Genomic DNA, 22,141 nt, shown 5'->3' with positions numbered 1-22,141 from the left:
ATAATAAAATAAAATAAAATTGGAAAGGAAAATCCACACTTGGCCATGTTATTTGAATTTAAACAAAATATTAGTGGGAAAGCTTTGATAATGTGTTTATGATATCCAATCATATCCGGCCTTTGCGGTTGCATTAATCATTATGTCCATGTAGTTGACTACTAATGAGTTCTTAAAAGACAATATGTCATGATTCTCGGTTGGTTTAAATTTTTTCATGCACCTAATATTCAAAATCTCATACAATTTTAACTGTTTATCTTAAAAAAAATTAATATAGAAAAAGGCTAATTTATTTATTTAATTATTATTTTTATGCTTTCTTTTACGTGTTTCAACAGTTATAGAATTTATGATTCAAACCGAAAATCTCTTGTTAAATTTATTCGCTTATTTAAAAGGTTGAGTAAATAACATAATAAAAAATTTAATTTATAAATTCAACATAAAATTAAAAGATTAGAATTGATTAGTATAATTAATTTAATTAAAAAAATCAAATTAAAATTGATTTATATAATGTTATATTCATAATTTAACGCGATGTAAACATAATTAGCGACCATAAAATTGCCATCCTTGCCGCTAGGAGCCTAGCTTTCTCCTTTCTTGCCCAGCAGTCTCTGACAAATGCATAAAAAGGAGGCAATAACTTAAAAGAGATTTTTTTTTTTTGAGGGACCCATGTCTGCAAATGCCATTACTTTGCTTTCAAGACCATTCAACTCCCATCCCCAGAACCAAGTTGAGTGGAACAGTTGAACCTTTTCTCTTTCAAAGCATTAAGCCAACTAACTGCCCCTGTTCTCTTCTAGCTCTCTTTCTATATAGAATTGCAGAAAACGGAATTTGAATTCCTAATGGATAAACATGGCAATGTTTTGGACATGGGGAACTCTGTTCCTGTTTCTTCAACCTCGGACTCGGTCTTGAAACTTCAACGCTCAATTAGTTCTAAGCTGGACGTCGTCTTAATCGAATCACCGATCAAGAAAAACAAAGTCAAAGGCCAAAACTCAATTGCTGGACTTGGTTTGAATCCTCAGCCATCGCCGATATCCCATGTAGCCAGTTTCCGAGAATTAAGTATGGTTCTATACTTGGATACTTTTTTGGCTTTCCCTCTAAGAATGCTGGACAATGGGCCAGAATTAAATGCCATTGTTACTTACGTTTGCTTCCTTTATCTACTATGAGTTTATTTCATTTTGGTCCTCTTTTTTTTTTTTTTTTTTTTTACGAGTTCCGATTATCTGAAATATTGTTCTTTGTTTCCTGCCGACTTTTGCCTAATCAGATTATGCATAATTATCAGCTTCTCTTTTCTGATGTAATAAATTCTTGTTTTAGTAACGCTGATGTTCTTGTTTTGTTTGAGATTAATATGATTTATTACTTGAAGTTTGTGGATTCGTACTTTTGTTTAATTGTTACTGAAAAAGATTATGATTTGACCTCCTCTGTTTAGGTTGAATATTTGCAATCAATGATTTGGCCTCCTTGATTATAATGGTCTTTGATTATGTGAATCCCTTAATAATAATTCAAATAAGTTGTATTGTGATCAACTGAATAAGCTATATACCATCTTTAATTGAATTATTTGTGCCCATTGTTCCATGCAGGTGCTAAAGAGGAAATATATTTTGATCCAAGGTCCTGCTTAGAATCTGATTGTGAAGATTTCTTCAGTATCAGTAGTGGTGAGATTTGCTTTCAATTTGTTCCATAATTTTTGTTCTTCTTTAATTTCAATGTTTCTTGCATAGCCATATTACTCTGTTTTACTGACGATTTTATACATGTAGATACTACCCCGTCTTGTGGCAACACTCCTATCCACCAAAGCAGCTTCGAAGAAACTCCTGATGAATTAGAAAAACCTCTTTACATGAACAGTACACCCAGTTCTAGTCCTGAACCCCCTCCAACAGAGATGAAAAAACAACTTTTTGAGCTTTTTCAAGAGAGCTTCAGGGGAGATGCTGTTGATCATGGCAGTCCAAATTTACAAGGAAGTTCAAAAGCCAATCCCACCATTTTTCACATTCCTCCAAAATCTACAAATCAAACCCTTTATGCATCTCTAGCAAGCTCTGCATGCAGCTGTGAGACAACTCCCGAGGGAAGTTACAACCCCGGGAAGGGGAAACTCGCCAAGTCTACACTGTGCTGCCTTCCAAATTTGGCGCGCAGCCTGAGCTTTAGTGGGAGGAGGAAGAGGCTGAACCTTGCCAATACTAGTGGACGCTAAGCCCTGCTTCTACTCTTGTCTATATATATATATATTGTAAAGTACTGCAAACTAAAGCATAAAAGGCATCTTAAATCCCTTTTCATATTTCTTGGCTTCCCTCAAGCAGGCTGAGAAGCAATTCTAAAGTGAATTATGAACTTTCTTGTATTATCATGTGCAAGTACTTGGGGATTATTAGTTTTTACTGCATTTGTGAAATGCAGGACTAAATTTTTGCATGTTCACTTGTGTCCGGGATATAGTAACATGGGAACATTTGTAATTGTTGATGCTTTTAAATAAATTTCAATTAGTTCATATTTCAGTACTTGACAGGATAAGTGTCATGTAAACTGACATATCAGTTTGTAAATATGATAAGTGTCGGTGTCGCGTGGACGGCCATATCAATTTGTAAGAAGTTTGTAGTAAAAGTTGTAATACCCTGACAGTTCACTAAGATTTCGAATAGTTGTTTCGAATTCAAACTAATTATATTTCGCCTCTTTCTCAGAGAAAGACGATCAAACGATTCCCAATCATGATCCTTGCGGATCGGATGATCAATATAATATAGACAATTTTGAATGAGATCTTGATTCCAGGGATGGTTTTATTTGATATCTTGCATGCAGCGTGTAATACATTTGCTACCAACAACTTCAGACTGATCTACAAGACGTGTGAGAAAGAGTCGTCTTTTTATGTTGTAAGATCGCCTTAACAACTAATCACCCGTACGAGACGCTGCATCTTCGTGGCCGTATGGGCCTTATAAACTGCGACTGCGCCACTAAAGTATAAACTCTCGTCTTAAAAAACTAAATTACGAAAAACATAAACAAGTTGAGAAGTCCTTTGGAAAGCCAGTCGCGTTAAAAGGGTCTTCGGCTTAGCAAGTACAGACAGGTGGGCTGTAGAGGGCCAGATATTCAACTCAGCCCGGCCCACTTACACGCCCAATTCTATATTCGTCGTGACCGTTTTCCGGTGGACTGATCGAAGACACGCAAAGTCGCAAACGGAGCGATGCAAGCACTGAGTTTCTCAGCCTGAGATTCGCTTCTCATCGCTACCTGAAAATACCTAAATCCGCATATGCTGTGAATTTGGGTACACATTAAAGCAAAATGACTGGGAATGGCCGAAGAAATGCTCGAAGTAGAAGCAAACCCGCCACGGAAGCCAACGACGACGACGCTTCTCTCCGCAACACAAAGCCTAACCCGAAAGCACGTAAAGGTAGAAGCAGAGATCATAGCTCTATTCAGATTTTCGACGTTAATCTGAAAGTCGTGCTCGGGCTCAGCGTTTTCGCGTTCTTAGCGATCTTCTTTCTGATTCGTCATCTTGTAAATCCAGCTGAAGAAGCTTTGAGACCTAGGGTTGTTACGCCGTTTCCGGCGCCAAAAGTCATGGACCTTCCTCAGGTTAAATGTGACATTTTCCCTCTATTTATTCTGTTTTCCTTTTGGTATTTATAGTATATGAAGTATGGATGAATTGGTTATGGCAGTTCCAAGGCGAGCACAGAGAGAGCTTGTATTGGGGAACCTATCGCCCTCACGTTTATCTAGGGATTCGTGCGAGGTATTTCCGTTGCCATTGCTGAAAATTTTATTTGTTCACTGCTTGTTGCTATATTATTTATTTTTCGTGATTGAAGGAATGGTTTATTTATTGAATTTTGGCGCTACAAAATATTCCCTTCAAAATGAACTGTGAATAGGCATCAAAGGAATAGATATCATTATCCAGGTCATGATGGTTATCCAGAAAATTCAAAAAAGAAAAAGAAAAAGAAAAAAACTAATATTTCCGGTGTTGATTTATATGTTTGTGGAGTAGAGATTATTGCCCTATTGGTGTATCTCTGTATTGAAACTTTCTAAAGGTGGCTAAAGCAGTTTTGGTACCGGTATTCTAGAAATTGCCATTGAAATGTAAGAAAGTGGGTGGTCGATAATGGCTATTCATATTTCACAGTAAAGTAGGTAAACAAAATTCCAGACTCAAAGATCAAACAAATTTTTTACACTTGTAGCTTTTTATGCATTTGTAGATAAATAGGCTAATTTTGGAAATCCAATTTAAGTATTTCATAATCTCCATACCTGCAAACATTCATGTGTCTACGTGGAGTTCGTGTTTGGAAACGACTACAGCTACTACAATCACTAAAACATGGCATTTGGTTGTGCTAAAAGCAGAATGCCGGTTCTCTGCAAAATGATATAGTTAAAAAGATCTCTTGGCCATTATATTTCGAAAAGAAGAGGAAAATAAAGCGTCATTGTTAGATGTTATGGTTTTTATATTCGTTTTATTCTCCACTTCCATTCAACTTGATGAGATACAAAAGATGTGTTGGTAATAAGCTGCTGTAACTGGCAGGACTCCACGGTCTCTTATTGCCGGGTTGATGTGGCTTGGTGTAAAGGATGGAAGTTATTTCATGAGACATTTCTGCCAAGATTCTGATGAGCTAAGCACATATGGTTGGACACATCATAATGGACGTGATTTTGGACACCAAGTTCTGGTTGACCAGGACATGGTGTTGGCAACAAGTTTCTTGAAATCAAAGGTTGATGGCAGTGGCTATGGAGGAGATTGGGCTGTTCGGATTGATGTTCAAAGTGAGCAGTAAGTGGCCGGACCCCCTAAATATGACATTTTCTCTATCAAATGCATGTGCTATGCTAAGCGTGATTTTTTTATGAATTTAGCCTTAAAATTGAGTTAAAAATGTTAAAGTAGCATCTGAAACTGAGTTAAAAATTGATGGTCCTGTTAGGACTGCATGAAGTGATCTCTCAGGCGTTTTGTCTGGCTTTGATTTATGAACAACACAATCGACCATTTGGAGTTGTTTAAATAAATTTATAGTGTTATCTTTTGGAAAAGGTTCTTATGCTTTTTATAACCATATTTTCGCACAAAATATGTGTGTGACTAGATAGTTTTTTCTTTTTTTCTTTTTTGTGCAACTAGATAATTTATCAAAAAACTATCTAGTCACGCACATATTTTGTTGGTTAATATCTTGGAGAAAAGTGACTGAATCCTGTAGGTGAGGTTAGGCATCAAGCTATTTTGTTTTCTTTTTGTCTAAAAGTGTACACTCACTCCGTAGCCACTTTTTTTTTTTTTTTTTTTTATTTAATTACTTTTGTTTGGTTCAGAACATTTCATTTCTGAACAGAAGAGCCATTTTTTGGAAACCCACCCTCTAGTGAACTGAACTAAGAGGGTTGGATTTAGTGATTAACATAAATTAATCAAATTAAATGATTTTTCTCTGAGGGAAAAAAACTTATAATGCTCTGCAAATCTCATTTTGCAACACGAGTTCCGTACTTTTGGTTTATACATGATGTGCATAATTAGGAACGAGATGAACCTTGTTCCAAATAGTTGTGTGCCTCGTGCGTTATTCACAGTATGAAGCATGAAAACTTTGATTGCTGCTTGAGCCATTTTTAACAAGAGAGGATTCCAGAGGATTCCCTGAAGGCATGAATGCTATATTATCTCAACATAATGGCTACAGCTAAGAGAACTGCAAGGTTTCTTCTTTCTTTGTTTTTTATTAAGAGAACTGCAAGGCATGAAAGCATACTTTGCAATGCACATGGCTTTTGGCAGAATGTGGGGTGTCTTCATTAGGAATTCATTTACACTTCCTACCATAAATTGTTACTGTTGTGGTTTTTCCACAGATCTAAGTGGAATGAGGACATTGGGAGAACTGCACATATATTCTTCTATATGGCTGATGAAGATGGCAACGCTCTAAGTTTGAGTAGAGATATCTTGGACATTCGTGAGGATTCTCTCCTTGCATCAGGTTCACGAATGGATGTTGGAGATTGGCAGCTTCATTTAAAATCAATGGTAATGTTTGCAAAGGAGTGCTGGTAAAAATCCAAGTGTTTTGCTTCTTTATGAATGATAGAAGTGGTGGTTTTTTTTTTTTTTTTTTTCCTTCTTTTCTTTATCTATTTAGGTGTTTCTCTTGTATACTTCCTGTGTATTTGGGTACGCCCTTTGGTTTTTAATGAAATCCTCTTATTAAAAAAAAAAAAGCTTAGGAACTGTGCTGTTGAGTAGTATGGTCCTTGATGTTTTCCACTTACCAATAAATAAAGAATTATTTGATGATCTTTTGCATTCTTAGCTTGGACACTGACCTGTGGCCTACATATTCGTGTTTTCTCTTTTGCAGGACAATTTGGAAGTCCATTATTCTGGTTTTAAGACAAATCACATTCACAATTTATCTGATCTTGTCCAGGGAAACCTTGGAGCACAAGTATGTCAGATTTTCATTTGCATCCCAATTTGTATTATAGACTGTTCGAACAACTGTGCTGCTTCAAATTGCTATTTTGATTTCTTTCCTTTTTTGTACATGTCACCAGGCAAGAAAGTTTGGTTGGCTGAAGCTATCTGACACATCTGATGATTCTCCAAATATTCTAGTTTTTCAGGTATGTGGTTATAGTGTTAATAACTAATTTAGGATCTTAAAGCTGTGGATTATCTGTCAACTGCACAAGATTTCTTTTCTAGTCCATTGGTGGCAACTCGAGCTTATGGGCTACTTAACAAAAGGTAGCAGCTCCTATCCACCCACCCCCCCTCTCCCCGGTGGGGCCTAAAAAAAAAAAGATATCCTTAGTGAAAGTGGGTTTCAATCCATAGTCTCTAATATGAAACCGAGTGTTTAGTAACTAAATTGGCTGACACCTTTCATCCTTGGATTCTTCATTCTCACAACCTTCTGAGGTTTTCCAATTCTAAGCAGATTTCTGCTCGGATTCCTTTCAAAACGGATATTGTGTTTGTCTCTGGAGCTGGTTTGCAAAGCTCAAGAGTTGAAGAACGTGTCAGCAGCCTTACAGGTGCCTTCCACGTCCATTCAATATGATAATATGTCTATGATATGCATTTTCAAATTTTGTTTTTATTTTAATTTGAGTTCTAGCATGTCCGATACCTATCAAAAAAAAAGTTCTGCATGTCCGCTGCTTTACCCAAGCAGACACGAAGTATATATGAGAAATCCCAAAAAATATGCAAGTTAAAAAAAAGAAAAAGAAAAAAAGGGGGCAAAAAAGAAAAAGAAAAAGAAAACAAATCTGGAACCTGAAACTTGAGCTAGGTAAAATCAGAGTTCTTGATAGGGGATCTGTAGGTTTAATCTTTGAAAATCATTGTGGGTTACCATTAGGACTAGATTGTTGAACCAATTTCCACTCTGCCTTCAATCTTACTGCTAATCTTGCTTTTTATCATGGTTTCTGTCAAAATCATAAATCAGTCCTCTCTACTGCTACATATCCTGTCAAAACGATAAATATAGTCCTCATTACTGCTAATTATCTAGGATATGTTTCTCTATATTAAGATCTGTAGGCCTTTCCTCATTTTCTTTTTTGGCTTTGTAAGTTTGAAGCTAGGACCTAGCCTCATCCCAACCTTCCCTTTACCAGCTGAACCAAGGCCCAGGGGCAGGTCCTTCCTGAATTTAGGGAAAGTTTTCTACATTAGCTTCCTAATGAAATGTTGTTATTTCTCCTTTCTAACTCTCTGTTAGTCTTACTGTTAAATATTAGGTACCTTACTGACTGGTCAGTTGAAAGAGAAGCAAAGAGAGTTTGACACTAAATTTGAGAAGAGCTTTAACCTGGCTGACAAGGTATCGATTAATCTTTGGAAACCATTTCCAATGTTTCCATTTACTGTCATTGTTCTAGTTTGATACTATATATAACACACTATAGCATCGTACCTGGTTGTTGAATGTCTTGCCACCATTGACATCTCTTTTTAGTAGTTGCATGGATGATGTGAGGTAACATATAGTTCTCCCTACTATGATATTGTTTTAGATCTGAACAATATGGTGGAATGGTGAATGCGCTGGATAAGCTGATTAAACCTTGGTGATGGAATGAGTTTGTCCACTATCTTGAGTACTTCATTGAACTATGAGGTGTCTTATGTGATGCCTGCAGCCTACTTAAGTCCTTATTTTCCCTTGGATTGATGCCTTCCCTCATGCTTCCTTTTTACTTCTAGGATGCTACTAATAATTTCTGATCTAATAGTTAGTTTATTCCAAGCCTATATCTGAAATTTCAAAAAAAACAATTAAAAAATTAAAAAAATTAAAAAAAAAAAAAAAAAAAAATTAAGAAGAAGAAGAAGAAGAAGAAAAGGGAAAAATCTACATACCCCCTCAAACAATTACTTAATTGATAATGTCCCCCCAAATTACCAAAATATCTACATACCCCCTCAAACAATTACTTAATTGATAATGTCCCCCTAAATTACCAAAATATTGTCAATGTACCCCCCCCCCCCCCCAAGGCCAGCAAAAAGACAAAATCTACATACCCCCTCAAACAATTACTTAATTGATAATGTCCCCCCAAATTACCAAAATATTGTCAATGTACCCCCCCCCCCCCCCCCCAAGACCAGCAAAAAGACAAAAATGACATTTTTACAATATTTTCAATAAAACAAAAATACCCCTATAAATTCAAAAAAAAAAATCTTTTTAAAAAAAACGCAATTTTTATTTAAAAAAAAAAAAAAAAAAAATTGGCCATCCTTGGTTTTTATGTTTTTTTTTTTTTTTTTTTTTTTTAATTTTTTTTAATTATTATTATGTTTTATTTTGTTAAGGGGATTTTCGTCATTGGGGAGAACATTGACAATTTTTGGTAGTTTGGGAGGGACATTGTCCAAATTGAAAGTTTGGGGGGAACATTGTCAATTGAGTGGTAGTTTGAGAGGGTTATGTGGAATTTACCCTAAAAAAACAATTGAAAAATGTAATTAAGCCAAACAACTGTTGAGGTTGGTTAAATACATTCTGGAAAAACAGTGCGAGAGTCAATCCTTGAGTTGCACATTTTCAATTGCTTGGAACTTCCTATGTCTGATTTAATTCAAGCAAATTAAAACTGCATAGGCAAATGAGTGGAAGGAAGAAGATTCATCAGTCATTTGAAGTCTTTTTCCTTTAAGTTTGTCTTATGCACGTAAATTTTATTCTGCTTGAACTTGAAGAATTCTGAAAATCTGGCATTATATTTTCAGCTCGATTCTGAATCTGTGATTGTTGGTAAGGCTGCTGTTGGAAACATGTTGGGTGGCATAGGCTATTCCTTTGGCCAGTCAACAATTGCTCTCCCAAGGGACCCAAATGTAAGTATTATGAATTTGTTTTGTTTCCGTCGTATTTTATGTGATGTGAGATCTTTGTCAGTAGCATCTAAGTATTAAGTTGATCAACGTTGATCATTGCAAACATAAATGACGACATCAGCCATATGAAGTTCTTATTCTACATATGTTGACTTTTGCACTATTACTTCACGTCTCAGGTTGCACCATTATCCGGCTTGATGTCTAGTTAGTTCGCTTGGCCATAGTGATTACAATGGTGTTTGAGATTTTGATATGTATTTAAGTTGGATGTTAACAGAATGATTAATAGACAGTGAGAGGAAATGGCAAATGAAGCTTTCAGTTGTTTCCTGTCCTTCTTGGGGCTTTCCAATAACATGATCAGATAGAGCGTTGCTGAACAACAACCCACTTGATTCGCTTCACTTCTGAAACCTTTGATTTCAGAGTATTTGTATATATCAGAAATAAAAAAGGCAAAACTCAAGTATTACGACGTATTAGGTTTTTTGCATTATCAAGTATTAGGTATTAATTTAGGGTTGTTGCTTATGTTTCTCATTTGACGATTAGTTATAATGATTTTCTTGTTCTTTTTGCTCATTCTAGCTAGGCTCTTCCTTTTGTATGTACTTAGGGGCACCTTACACTTTTAATAAAAAGGTTTTTTACATTATCTTCTGTTGTGTGCAGTAGTAATTATGTTCTGACAGGTTTAACAATGTAGCATTTTCATTCTTAATTTTCGTGTTTTTTTCCCCCTTCTTTTACAACCTGTGGAACTGCTATTATTCGTACTCATCATCAGCTGTCATCAATTTGGACCTCTGACAAAGTCATACAGTGGGCCATTTTCTCTTGCAGCTTGGGGGTCTTGATAATGTTATTAAATATTGGCCAGCTGAGCTTTACACAGCTGTTCCAAGTCGACCCTTCTTCCCAAGGGGATTTTTATGGGATGAAGGTTTTCATCAGCTGCTGATCTGGTTAGTGGTCTCTTTTACTGTTCAAATCCAAATTTTGTTGTTCCATTTTCACAAGTGCAGATTTCCTGTTACCTTCACATTTTAGAAAATATGCAATTTCTCCAAATTTGGTGTTTCTTAACTACTAATAATTACCAGTAACACCATATATATACTATTAAATTTTGACCAGGCGTTGGGATATTCACATTTGCTTGGATATCATTGGACACTGGTTAGATCTAATGAATGTTGATGGATGGATTCCACGTGAGCAAATTTTGGGTGCCGAAGCTCTAAGGTGATCTGGATTATCTTATTTGGCTGTACCATTTTTTTTTCTTTAAACAAATTTTACTTAAGAAAAAGGTTTATAGAGTGCCCTTTTTAATTATTAGCAACAAATTTTGATGTTTCGGCTTCTCCAGTAAAGTAATGCAAAGTCTTTTTTGGAGTACTTGCAGTAAGGTTCCAGCGGAATTTGTTCCCCAACACTCCACTAATGGAAATCCACCTACTCTGTTTTTAGTGTTACGTGGTAAGGTTTTCTCTCAATGAACTTTTGGTACAATGTTCCCGGAGAATCTATTTCCCATCATTGTATTTTATTGACATTTTGAATGCTTCTTATATGCAAATTTAAAAGATAATGCCAAAGAGTTAAAGGTGATGCTTATGTTGATGCTAGTGTGTCGACACAAGTTATAGCATAAGGCAATGTTTCTTACCAATGTTTCTTTAGAGAAAACAGAACTGCATTTAGAGTTTCATTTAGGACTCAGATTTTCAAGATTGAGATTACTTATCAACACAGGTTAAGATTATTAAACTTTTTTTTCCTGGTTAAGTGAATTAAAAGTTATCTTGATCTGAAAATCGACACCACAGCTCTTTTTTTTTTCTTTTTATAAGTATAGCTCATATTTTTTTCTCATAGGGATTAAATAGAATGGTGCTTTGTTCAAACAAGTCAGACTTTGCTGCTTCTTTTTTCCCCAGTTGTTTCAGTTATGCATGATAACAGGAGATTGAATCATTTGCTACTCTATGTCTTTCCATATTAAAATTGTACTTATATTATCTAAATAAGAATGTACTGTTTTCTGTAAACCTAATTTTCAATGTATTTTGAAACTTTCCTTCTTCTAGATATTGTTCGTAGCTTAAAGAAAAACAAGTTTACTGCCGCTGAAAGCAATGAGATCTCTTCATTTCTAGAACGGGCTTTTGTTCGCCTTGAAGCATGGTTCCAATGGTTCAATACTACCCAGTCAGGTATATAAGGCTAATCTTTCTTTTCTTGGTTGTTTCTTTGGGGATGGGGGCAGGGATGGATGGGGTAAATAATACATGTGATGATTGTATGTAATTTTATTGAGGGTGGGGACTTTGTAAAAGATCTTGGTGGCATCAGTGTTTATTATGTTTTTAAGTTTTCCATATGTTTTCTACCTTTTCCAACCTCCTTTCTCTAACCCTGATGTCATCTAAAATAGTATTACGATACATTTAATGATTTTGTGTAATATTATTTTAGGATATAGACTGTGTAGCATTTGTTGGCATGGTGTATATATATATATGCTTGTACATATGTAAAAATTTTACCTTGTTCATCTACCTAATGCAACTCTTCCTAATCAGAGCTTGATGTCATCCGTGATAATAGATTTTTTAGACAACTGGAATCACGCAACAGATAAATGCTTGTCTGCATTGGATTTAATTTTCAATTTTCTGATTTTCTTGGAGTATTCTCTTTGTTAACACAGGGAAGGATACAAGCAGCTATTATTGGCACGGGAGAGACAGTACAACAACTCGAGAACTAAATCCAAAGGTTCTATTTTACAGCATTAATAAGTCTTGAAGTATACAGATTGTTTTTCCTTTTCCTTTCCTATAGAATGTGATATTTGATGTTGGGTTAATTTATAATTTAGGTATAAAATTTCACTTGTTTTATGAGCTTCTTAGAGTCAAAGTAGCATGATTTAGGCAGGAAAACCACAGCAGTGCACCAGGGCAGACATCATGGCCTTGAACCATTGGGATTTGGTGCATTTGAAACATTTAGCCAATAAATGACTTTTATCTTGTAAGGTTGAGGGGGTTCCTTCACATCAAGCTGCAACCTCTTTTCCTCTCTTTTTTAAATGCATTTCTGGTACAATAAATTAGAGAGACCCAGTACAACTATTGTGCTTTATTCATAATTCTTGACTATGTTTGACCCTTGGGTCTCGGTGAAAGTATTTTTTAGTGGCCATCTGAGTGTAGTGCAATTTTGTCAACCCACCTTACCACTCACCACCTCAATATAATTTATTTCTGGATATCTTGACTCTTGATTTTTGGTGGTCCTATGACTAATATGATGGCATACATAATTCCACAATTTGGATTTTATTTTGGAGTCTTAATTTAATTAACACTATTATCAGTATAATGTTGGATTCCTGGGAAGATTTTTCCAAATTGAAGAGAAGTGGTAAACTGACATTGTTTTTGACGTCTCCAGTCACTGTCCTCTGGCTTGGATGATTATCCACGTGCTTCACACCCAAGTGAAGATGAACGCCACTTGGATCTCAGATGCTGGATGTATCTTGCAGCAGATTGCATGCATTCCATTGCAGAGCTTTTTGATAAGGATAATAAACCTGGAAAGGTATAATAATGAGAAAAGAAATCTAGAATACTCTTATAACTCATTTAGTAGTTAATTGACCTTTGAAATAAATGATGCAGGATTATGGTACAACAGCTAAGCTGCTCTCAGATTTTGAAATTCTGAATCAGGTTTTTTTTTTTTTTTAATCATGCTGTCTGAAAGTGTTTCTCATTCCTCTACTTTTTGATCTTTTTCAATTGGTAATCTGTGAAATGACGGTGTTATTTTATACCATAAATATGTATTACTTTTGAAATTTTGGAATTTTTTTGATAAGTAATGCATATCAGTAATTAGTGTGGAGGGGCGCAACTCTAGTACACAAGATGTAGACAAGAGATCACTCCCCCATTAAGGATTAAAAAAAGAAAAAAGAAAATCCGCAAATGCAGAAAAGTTCAAAAAATGGGAAAAATGTTATGCACCCCTGTCCATATATAAAGCAACTTGACCAAGATGTTCTTGAGTTCTTCCATCGGCCTCTCACGATCTTTAAAACACCTTGCATTCCGCTCTCTCCAAAGACTCCACATTAAGCACAAAGGGGACATCCTCAAAGCGGCTAAAACTGAACTACTACCCAGCTGACCTCATCAACAATCTAACAACTCTATCACCCTTCTAGGCATAACTCATTATATACTGAAAAGGGTAAAAATCACACTCCATAATTCTTTACCTGCTTCACAACCTTTTGGAATATTTTTTTTTTTGATAAGTAATGATAGTTTTATTGAAAGCGTAAGGCGCCCCTACGTACACTAGAAGTATACAACAGGAAACACCTAATTAGAAAGCGAAAAAGAAGTGAGGAATTCAGCAAAGCTGATAGATAGAGGGTACAAATAAGCCATCGACCAAACATACAAAGTATGGAGAAACAACTCTAACACCTCCTCTAGGGAGCTTTCTAAATTCTCAAAACACCTAAGATTTCTTTCTCTCCAAATACACCAAAAAAGGCAAATAGGCACCATCTTCCAAGAAGTAGCACTCCCAGATCTCCCCGACTTCCACCAACAAGCCACTAAGTCAAGCACACTTCTAGGCATGACCCACGCGATACCAAAGCGTGAAAAAATGTTGTTCCATAGAGCTGAGGCCAGATCGCAATGCAGAAGAATATGGTCCACTGATTCCCCATCCCGCTTGCAAAGACAGCATCTATTCACAATAATTAAGTTCCTCTTCCTAAGATTGTCCAAGGTCAAAATTCTGCCTAGAGCTGCAGACCAAGTGAAGAAAGCTGCCCTCGGGGGAGCCTGAGACCGCCACACACACTTCCATGGGAACCGAGTACCTCCAGCACACATCATAGAACCAAAAAATGACTTCACCCTGAACACACCTTTCTTGGATGGGACCCATATAAGACAATCTGCCCTCTCCATATTTACCTTGGTAGAGCCCAGCCACTGGAAGAAAGAGGCAAAAACATCTACTTCCCAATCATGAGCCTCTCTAAAAAAACTCACGTTCCATTGAACGGACCCGCCCAAATTCTCCAAATTATCCGCCACTGACGCATCCTTCACCCGAGCAATGCCAAAGAGATCAGGGAACACTTCTTTCAGAATCGAATCTCCACACCACAAGTCATGCCAAAATCTGATCCTACTCCCATCCCCCACCTCAAATCTAAGGAGTTTGGAGAAGTTCTCCCAACCTTTCCTTATAAACTTCCACAACCCTACTCCAAACGCCCCAGCAACCTCTCTGGAGCACCACCCACCCCACAAACTTCCATACTTGGAGTCCACCGCGACTCTCCACCAAGCATCCCTTTCCATACCATATCGCCATAACCATTTACCTAACAGTGCGCGATTAAACTGAACCAGCTTCCTAATGCCAAGCCCCCCGTACGAAATTGGAGTACAAACCTTCTCCCAACTCACCAAATGGTACTTAAAATCTTCACCCATGCCACCCCACAGAAAATCGCGCTGCAACTTCTCAATGCGAGAAGCAACACTCACCGGAATAGGGAACAGAGACATATAGTACGTAGGTAAGTTGGAAAGCGTACTCTTGATAAGGGTCACTCGCCCTCCCTTAGATAGGTATAACCTTTTCCAACTAGCCAACCGTCTTTCAACCTTCTCAATAACACCATCCCAAATACGAGTAGACTTGTAAGGAGCCCCCAATGGAAGACCCAAATACTTCACAGGCAAATAAGCAACTTCACACTCTAAAATGTCGGCTAACCTACCCACATTATCGACATTTCCCACTGGAATAATGCTGGATTTTGCCAAATTAACCTTAAGCCCCGACACAGCCTCGAATAAGAGCAAGAGAACTCGCAAAGCCCGAATCTTGGCGGAGCTAGCATCACAGAAAATCAATGTATCATCAGCGAACAAAAGATGGGAAAAAGAAGCACCACCCACTCTGAAACCATCCAACACACCCCCACTCACTGCCGCAGTAATCATGCGACTCAGCGCCTCCATAACAAATACAAACAAAAGAGGAGACAAAGGGTCCCCTTGCCTTAGGCCTCGAGAGACAAGCACCGAAAACTTAGCAGAAGAGATACACCGAGCTATCCACGAACACCATTTTCCCCCAAAGCCGCATCTCCTCAACATATACAACAGAAAATCCCAATTAACGTGATCATAAGCTTTTTCTAAATCCATTTTGCAAATGACTCCCGGCTCCCTTGATATAATACGGCTATCAAGGCATTCATTCGCAATAAGGATTGGATCAAGAATCTGCCTTCCTTGGATGAAAGCACTCTGGGATTTGGAGATAACCTTGTCCATAACCGTCTTCAATCTGTTGGCCAAGACTTTTGCAATAATCTTGTATATACCTCCTACGAGGCTAATGGGCCGGAAATCTTTGAGAGACAAGGCTCCTGGAGTCTTAGGAATAAGAGAAATAAAAGAAGCATTCAAACTCTTCTCAAAAACTTCTCTCGCATGAAACTCAGAAAAAACCTCCATAATGTCCAAGCGCACCACCTCCCAACAAGCTTGGAAGAAAGCCATAGAGAAGCCATCCGGACCCGGCGCTTTATCACCATTAAAAGCAAACACAACTTTTCTAACTTCCTCCTCCTCAAAGGCTCTCTCCAACCACCTTGCTTCTGACTCTAAGATGGCATCAAAGGAAAGATTATCCAACCGAGGCCTCCAACTATGCTTCTCCGAGAAGAGATCTTGATAGAACTGAACCACATGCTCCCCTATCTCTGCCGGATTAGAAGAAATGGAATCTCCAATCAACAAGGAATCAATAGAGTTATACCTTCTGTTTGAGTTGGCAATAGAGTGGAAGAATTTTGTGCATTTATCTCCTTCTTTCAACCACTTCACCCTGGACTTTTGCCTCCAGCTGACCTCCTCCAACAGAGAGCATCTCTCTAACTCACTGACGACCTCCAGCTTCTTTTGAATCTCCCCCTCAACCAAAGCCCTACTTCCTTCCACTATATCAATCGCCTGAAGCTCCTCAAGAAGCTTTCTCTTGTTCCTCTCCACATTACCAAAGGCCTCCACATTCCACGTCTTCAAATTCGACTTGAGAGCCTTTAATTTACATGCAAGCACAAAGCTAGGAGAGCCATGAAAAGAGAATGAGTCCCACCACTGTTTCACCAACCCCACAAAACCATCCACCTTGAGCCACATATTCTCAAACTTGAACGGCCTACTTCTTGCAGAAGAGTGAGCACATTCCAGGAGAATAGGAAAATGGTCAGAGAAAAGGCGGGGAAGCCTCTTCTGAGACGCCTCAGGAAACCTATCTTCCCAATCAGGAGAGACAAGAAAACGATCAATTCTGGACCAAACAGGAGGATCATCGGAAATCGACCACGTATAAGAACCTCCAGCGAGAGGAAAATCCATCAGACCCTGGTCAGAGATGAAATCACAAAAGTCCCTCATGGCAGACACACTACCAACTCCAGATCTTTCGCTAGGAAACCTAGTAGTATTGAAATCTCCCCCTATACACCAAGGCAAACTCCACCAACTCATAATCCCCGCCAGCTCACCCCAAAGACCCCTCCGATCAACCCTGCAATTCGGACCATACACTCCCACAAAACCCCACTCAAAATGATCATCAACATTCCTTAAAGAGACTGCAAGTGTGAACCTCCCCACGCACACATCCACTTTTTCCACCACCCTCTTATCCCACAAGATAAGAATACCCCCTGAGGCCCCACTAGCATCCAAACAACACCAATCCACATAATTACACCCCCAAAGACTACGCACAAACTGCCTAGAAGGGTCCTTCACTTTCGTTTCTTGGAAGCAAATAAGATCCACCTTCCAATCTCTGAGCAAATTGCAAATCCTTAAGCGTTTGCGCCTATTATTCAGCCCCCTTACGTTCCAAGAAAGAATCTTCGGCTTCATGGCACTACTACTAGCCCCCTTGCCCTCCTCTTCCCACTACTCAATCCGGAACCTTTGGCCTCATAGTTAATAGAGCTCTCCAAATTCTTAATCTCTCTCTTGCCCTTCGTGCGACCTTTACCCAATCGACGCTCCTCTTTTCTCTCCTCTTCTATACTAGTCAAAAAGGCTAACAATTGCAATTTATGCCCCACGAATGTCATCCCAACAATGGGATAAATCTCATTAGCACTCTGCATCACCCAATCCGAATACCCCAAACCACCCAAGTCTAGCGAATATGCATTGAGAGGAGAACCCACAACAACATCCCCTCCCCCTTCCTTGAGCTCCACCAAACCAACTTCCCCGGGAGTAAATCTTCTTGAATCCTCACCCGATAATCCAACCTGCAGACCAGGGGATACTGAAACCTCCACTGGCCCCCCCATCCACTCACACCCTTCCCCTCCAGCACTGCCAAAGCATGGAACAATCTCCATATCCACCGATTGAAGCCCAAACACGTCCCCTGTCAACTCCCGAGGCACACTCAGCATCTCCACACTCCTCAACTGCGAATTAGCCGGGTCTTTCACCCTCACTAGACCACCCTCTAAACACAAAACAGGGGTCTCACTACAAAACGACTTCTCCTGCTTCGAAGCCAACTCATCCCCTGCTGTACCGGCCCCCACTATCAGCTCCCCCACCCTCATCTCCTCCCTCTGCACCTCCTCTGCCTCCACCTGCACCTCAGGTCTGGACTGACCATGGATCTGCCCTTCATCAACACCCAGAGCTGGATTTGAAGTCACGTCTACTATGCTCTGAGGACGAGAATCATAGCACCGAGCGTCTGGATCTGTTCCTGCCGAAACCAGCTCAGGTGGCTTCCTCACCGGCGAACGAAGCTTGCCGTCGTGAGAAGAGGAGGCAACGACCTTACCCACAGCCGGAACCCACGAAGAGGAAGAGGCACCAGACGTCAGGTTACCGGCGTCCAAGCCCGGAGAATAGCCAGCCCCATTAATGTGCACCGAATTCGCATGGGCCCAAGGGGGGGAGACGACTGGATCCACCTTAGCCCTCCACTCCAAAACCTGGTCTGGACACTCCAGGATACCCTTTCCTTTGGAGGCCTTGGCTGAATTGGATAATGCTATCTTTTTCGATATGGGCTTAGATTTAGACTTGGGCCGAGCCACTTTGAAACCCACCATCCGGGCCCTAGAAGAGGCTGCTCGACCCAGACCACCACCATCAACCAAGGCCAAACCCTTCAGCCAAAAGTCAATTTCCTTTCTCATCCTTTCTAACGACTCTCTAAGGGCACCGACATCGAAGCTTTCACCAGTATGGCTGTTGCGTGCAGCAGGGAGAGACGTAGGTTCGGCTACATCATGCCTAGTGTCAGACGACCTTCCCAACGCAACAGAGATTTCAGCTTGAGCCACTGTCGGAGTCGGAGCCGAATCCGGAACTGAACCTATCTCGCCCGCCGCTGTTCCTTTCCTCGCTGTGACCTTCGGAATCGTCTGCATGGGGACACTTTGCCGAGACTCAGGAGCCCCAGGAAGGGAATTCTTCTCCTCAGTACCAATCCGCTTCGCCGGAAGAGTCTCCAAAGCGTGATGCCCTTCCGCCAGACCAAAAACATCACTCTTCGCCGGGCAATGATCACCCTTACACCCCACAGAGAGATTTCTAACCCATCTCGGCACTCTAGCTACAGGGCCGGTAAACTCTCCAAAAGGTGCTTCCAGCGAGGATGCATTCTTTGCCAACACCTCAGCATAACTCCTCCTCCCTCTTTGATTCGCATGGACCTCCGAATCAGCCACCCTGGCTCTGGAACCGTCTCTTAGGTACACAGAAACCAAGCGCAGTTCCTCACGAAAGCTTATCCAGCCTTGCCCTGCTCTTCCTTCCGGAATGAAGATCGAGTCCTTCCTCCGATTCCCCACAAATTCTTCTATCACCATGAAACCGCCATGTCTGTTGAAATGCCGTTGCGCAATGATCCGCGGGAATCCATACCGAGACTGATCCCAAAACACCCGAGAGTCTTCCACGCACACCAAAGACTCGAAGGATCTAAGCAGCCAGGCTAACTCCGATCTATCCAACAAGATCGACCTATGTCTTCCCTTACAGCTCTCCCTAATTCGAATCCCTGATTCCCCCCCTACAACCACCACTTCAAACTCTTTAGCTTCCACCGACCAACTACTCGAAAACCCCATTTCAAACCCTAAACTTACTTGACAATAGTCTCTAGTAGAGATTTTTAACTTTTGGAATATTTATCACAAAAAAATTTCCCTTTCTACTTTCGGGAAGAAGGAAACGGCATGGGGGATTAATATATAATGGTGATTTTTTTCTTTCTAGATAAAGTATAGGAAATAACTGATTATTACTAGATTGGATGCTTAGGTGAGTACACTTAATATGGGGGTTGCTATTATAGTTTAATTTATATATGTGCTTGATTTTTAAACAGATGCACTTTGATGATGCATACGGAGCTTATTTTGATTTTGGAAATCATACTGAAAAGGTACACTGTCTGTATGTTTTTGTTCCTCTCAAATTTTGATACCATTTCTATAATATTGCATTTTTCATAAACATTAACTGCACATGGTACATGGGTCCTCCATGATTGTAGGATTATATGTCAATGATGCAAGGATTCCACAAGATATTATCTTTCCAACTCTTGTTGATTGTATATTGACGTCTTCTTCTTCTTCTTTTTCACCTGTGATGTCCACATCTTATTCTTTTTGGTGAATTGAGATACTGAGGTATATTTCAAAAAAAAAGTAACTGAACGTTTATACATCCTATTCGTTTGGTAAGAAATGAAAGTTCATTAATTTTATCTTGCTAGTAGGTAACAGAATGATAATTGGTTGAGGGACTACAAATTTCTAGGCTTCTTAGTGTGTAGAAGGTGAAGATGCAGGCTTCACATGCTAGCATTTGCTATCACTGTTGAAACAATAGCTTTAGAAGGATTCTGTTGTCAAATGGCTTTTGCCCTCCTGAATCAAATATCATTTGGTGAACATGTCTTGCTATAACCTTTTTGCTCGTAACATTTACCTGCTTGTTTTGAAAGTTGGTTTAATCATGCTAGGTTCGTTTAAGTTGGAAAGATAAAAAGGTAGGAGACAATTATGCAACTCGAGAGCTTGTGCGCGAAGTGCTAGAAAGGCCTCGGTTGAGACTGGTTCCTCATGTTGGTTATGTCAGTCTTTTCCCATTCATTTGGAGGCTCATTCCACCTGTAAGTTGCACAGACAATCTAATCTTGAAGACGCTGCTTGACCTGTTATTTGGTGCTTGTGTCGTTTCGTACTGGCACGGAAATATAAAGCAGTCGCTCTTTTTTATTTTATAAGTAGTAGGTGGGTTTGTGGTTTTGTCCATTCGGTATCATTGATCTCTCAAGCGTATTGTTTAACACAGGGATCATGGATTCTGGAAAAACAGCTTGACCTCATCTCAAACCATAGTATCCTATGGACCGACTATGGGCTTCGTTCTCTTGCCAAAACAAGGTGTATAATCTGCTCGTGCTAGTTACTGTGGTTTTATAGATATCTGACACCTTTCTGATGACTTACTTGAGACCGTGTTGATTCTAGAACTAATCTGACTACAACATGTCATTTTGTATGCTACAGCTCAGTATACATGAAACGCAACACAGAGCATGACCCACCTTATTGGAGAGGTCCAATTTGGATGAACATAAATTACATGATTCTTTCAGCACTCCACCATTACTCTAAAGGTAAACCTTCATGCTTTATACGAAAGAAAAAGAACCTAAAAGAAAACAAAAAATAGTTTTACATCCAAGTCTTTTGTGGTGATTGTCACAGAAGATGGACCATATAGGGACAGAGCCAGAGCCACCTATGATGACCTGAGGGGCAACTTGATCAGGTACTGTCTCACATCATGCCAGAATATGGCTTAAGCTCATCAGAACTCGCCAATTAATTTAAATAACATTCTCCTCTTGCTTCAGAAATGTGGTACGCAATTATCGCCAGACTGGGTTTTTGTGGGAACAGTATGATCAGAAGAAAGGCAAGGGAAAGGGTGCACGGCTTTTTACTGGTTGGACAGCACTCGTGCTATTAATCATGGCTGAAGCTTATGAAGAAAGTTAGGACACATTATTTAAAGAATTGTTATGATATCCCATTCACACAAAAAAAGTTAGATGTGATGCTTTTAATGGTAGGGGCATCCATTTTTTTATTTTATTTTTTCCTTCTTTTTTTGACGCAGGAAAATCAAAAGTTTGGTTAACAAAATCACTAAGGCCTACAGTTGCACGACATCGCATGCTTGCCCTTTCACGTGCATCATGTGTTCAGTGGTGTAATGTTTTGCATGAGCCTAAATTGTAGGAGCTTGTGTCACTTCAAGCAAATTCTTTTTTTTTTTTTTTTTTTTTTTTCCTGTGCGAATTAAAGCATTTTAGACAACCTACAACCTTACTATTATTGTTTATGAGAAATGCTAGAAGTACTAAATTTTTTATCAAGAGATGAGTACCAAGCTAATGTAGTTAGCACCCGTAACATTTTTTTTTATTAATTGTTTTGATCATCTCCAATAAATAAACTTCACATTATCTTGACACTCATCACTTTATAGAAAA

General features: G+C 39.0%; 2 protein-coding genes across 3 annotated transcripts; both read left to right on the top strand.

Annotated features, from left to right (window-relative positions):
• Positions 1–657: 657 nt before the first annotated feature.
• Positions 658–2,663, top strand: LOC133858523 (uncharacterized). Its single transcript, XM_062293999.1, has 3 exons — positions 658–1,086; positions 1,626–1,703; positions 1,809–2,663. The coding sequence occupies exons 1-3, from the start codon at positions 861–863 to the stop codon at positions 2,252–2,254; spliced, it is 750 nt and encodes a 249-aa protein (XP_062149983.1). The 5' UTR covers positions 658–860; the 3' UTR covers positions 2,255–2,663.
• A 514-nt stretch (positions 2,664–3,177) lies between these two features.
• On the top strand, positions 3,178–21,924 carry LOC133864808 (mannosyl-oligosaccharide glucosidase GCS1-like). 2 transcript variants are annotated; one of them, XM_062301237.1, is made up of 22 exons: positions 3,178–3,666; positions 3,753–3,826; positions 4,631–4,882; positions 5,959–6,133; positions 6,465–6,551; positions 6,661–6,729; positions 7,047–7,143; positions 7,858–7,940; positions 9,356–9,463; positions 10,310–10,431; positions 10,604–10,711; positions 10,875–10,948; positions 11,560–11,685; positions 12,183–12,250; positions 12,932–13,081; positions 13,162–13,212; positions 19,958–20,014; positions 20,600–20,749; positions 20,932–21,023; positions 21,150–21,259; positions 21,354–21,414; positions 21,500–21,924. In XM_062301237.1, the coding sequence occupies exons 1-22, from the start codon at positions 3,367–3,369 to the stop codon at positions 21,642–21,644; spliced, it is 2,559 nt and encodes an 852-aa protein (XP_062157221.1). In that variant the 5' UTR covers positions 3,178–3,366; the 3' UTR covers positions 21,645–21,924. The 2 variants fall into 2 exon arrangements, with proteins under 2 accessions (XP_062157221.1, XP_062157213.1); XM_062301229.1 differs by having other exon boundaries at positions 3,183–3,666; positions 21,351–21,414.
• The last annotated feature ends 217 nt before the right edge of the window (positions 21,925–22,141 follow it).

This window comes from Alnus glutinosa, chromosome 1 (genome assembly GCF_958979055.1).
Source record: "Alnus glutinosa chromosome 1, dhAlnGlut1.1, whole genome shotgun sequence".
Taxonomy (NCBI): Eukaryota; Viridiplantae; Streptophyta; class Magnoliopsida; order Fagales; family Betulaceae; genus Alnus; species Alnus glutinosa.
This window is presented reverse-complemented; position numbering and strand designations above follow the sequence as displayed.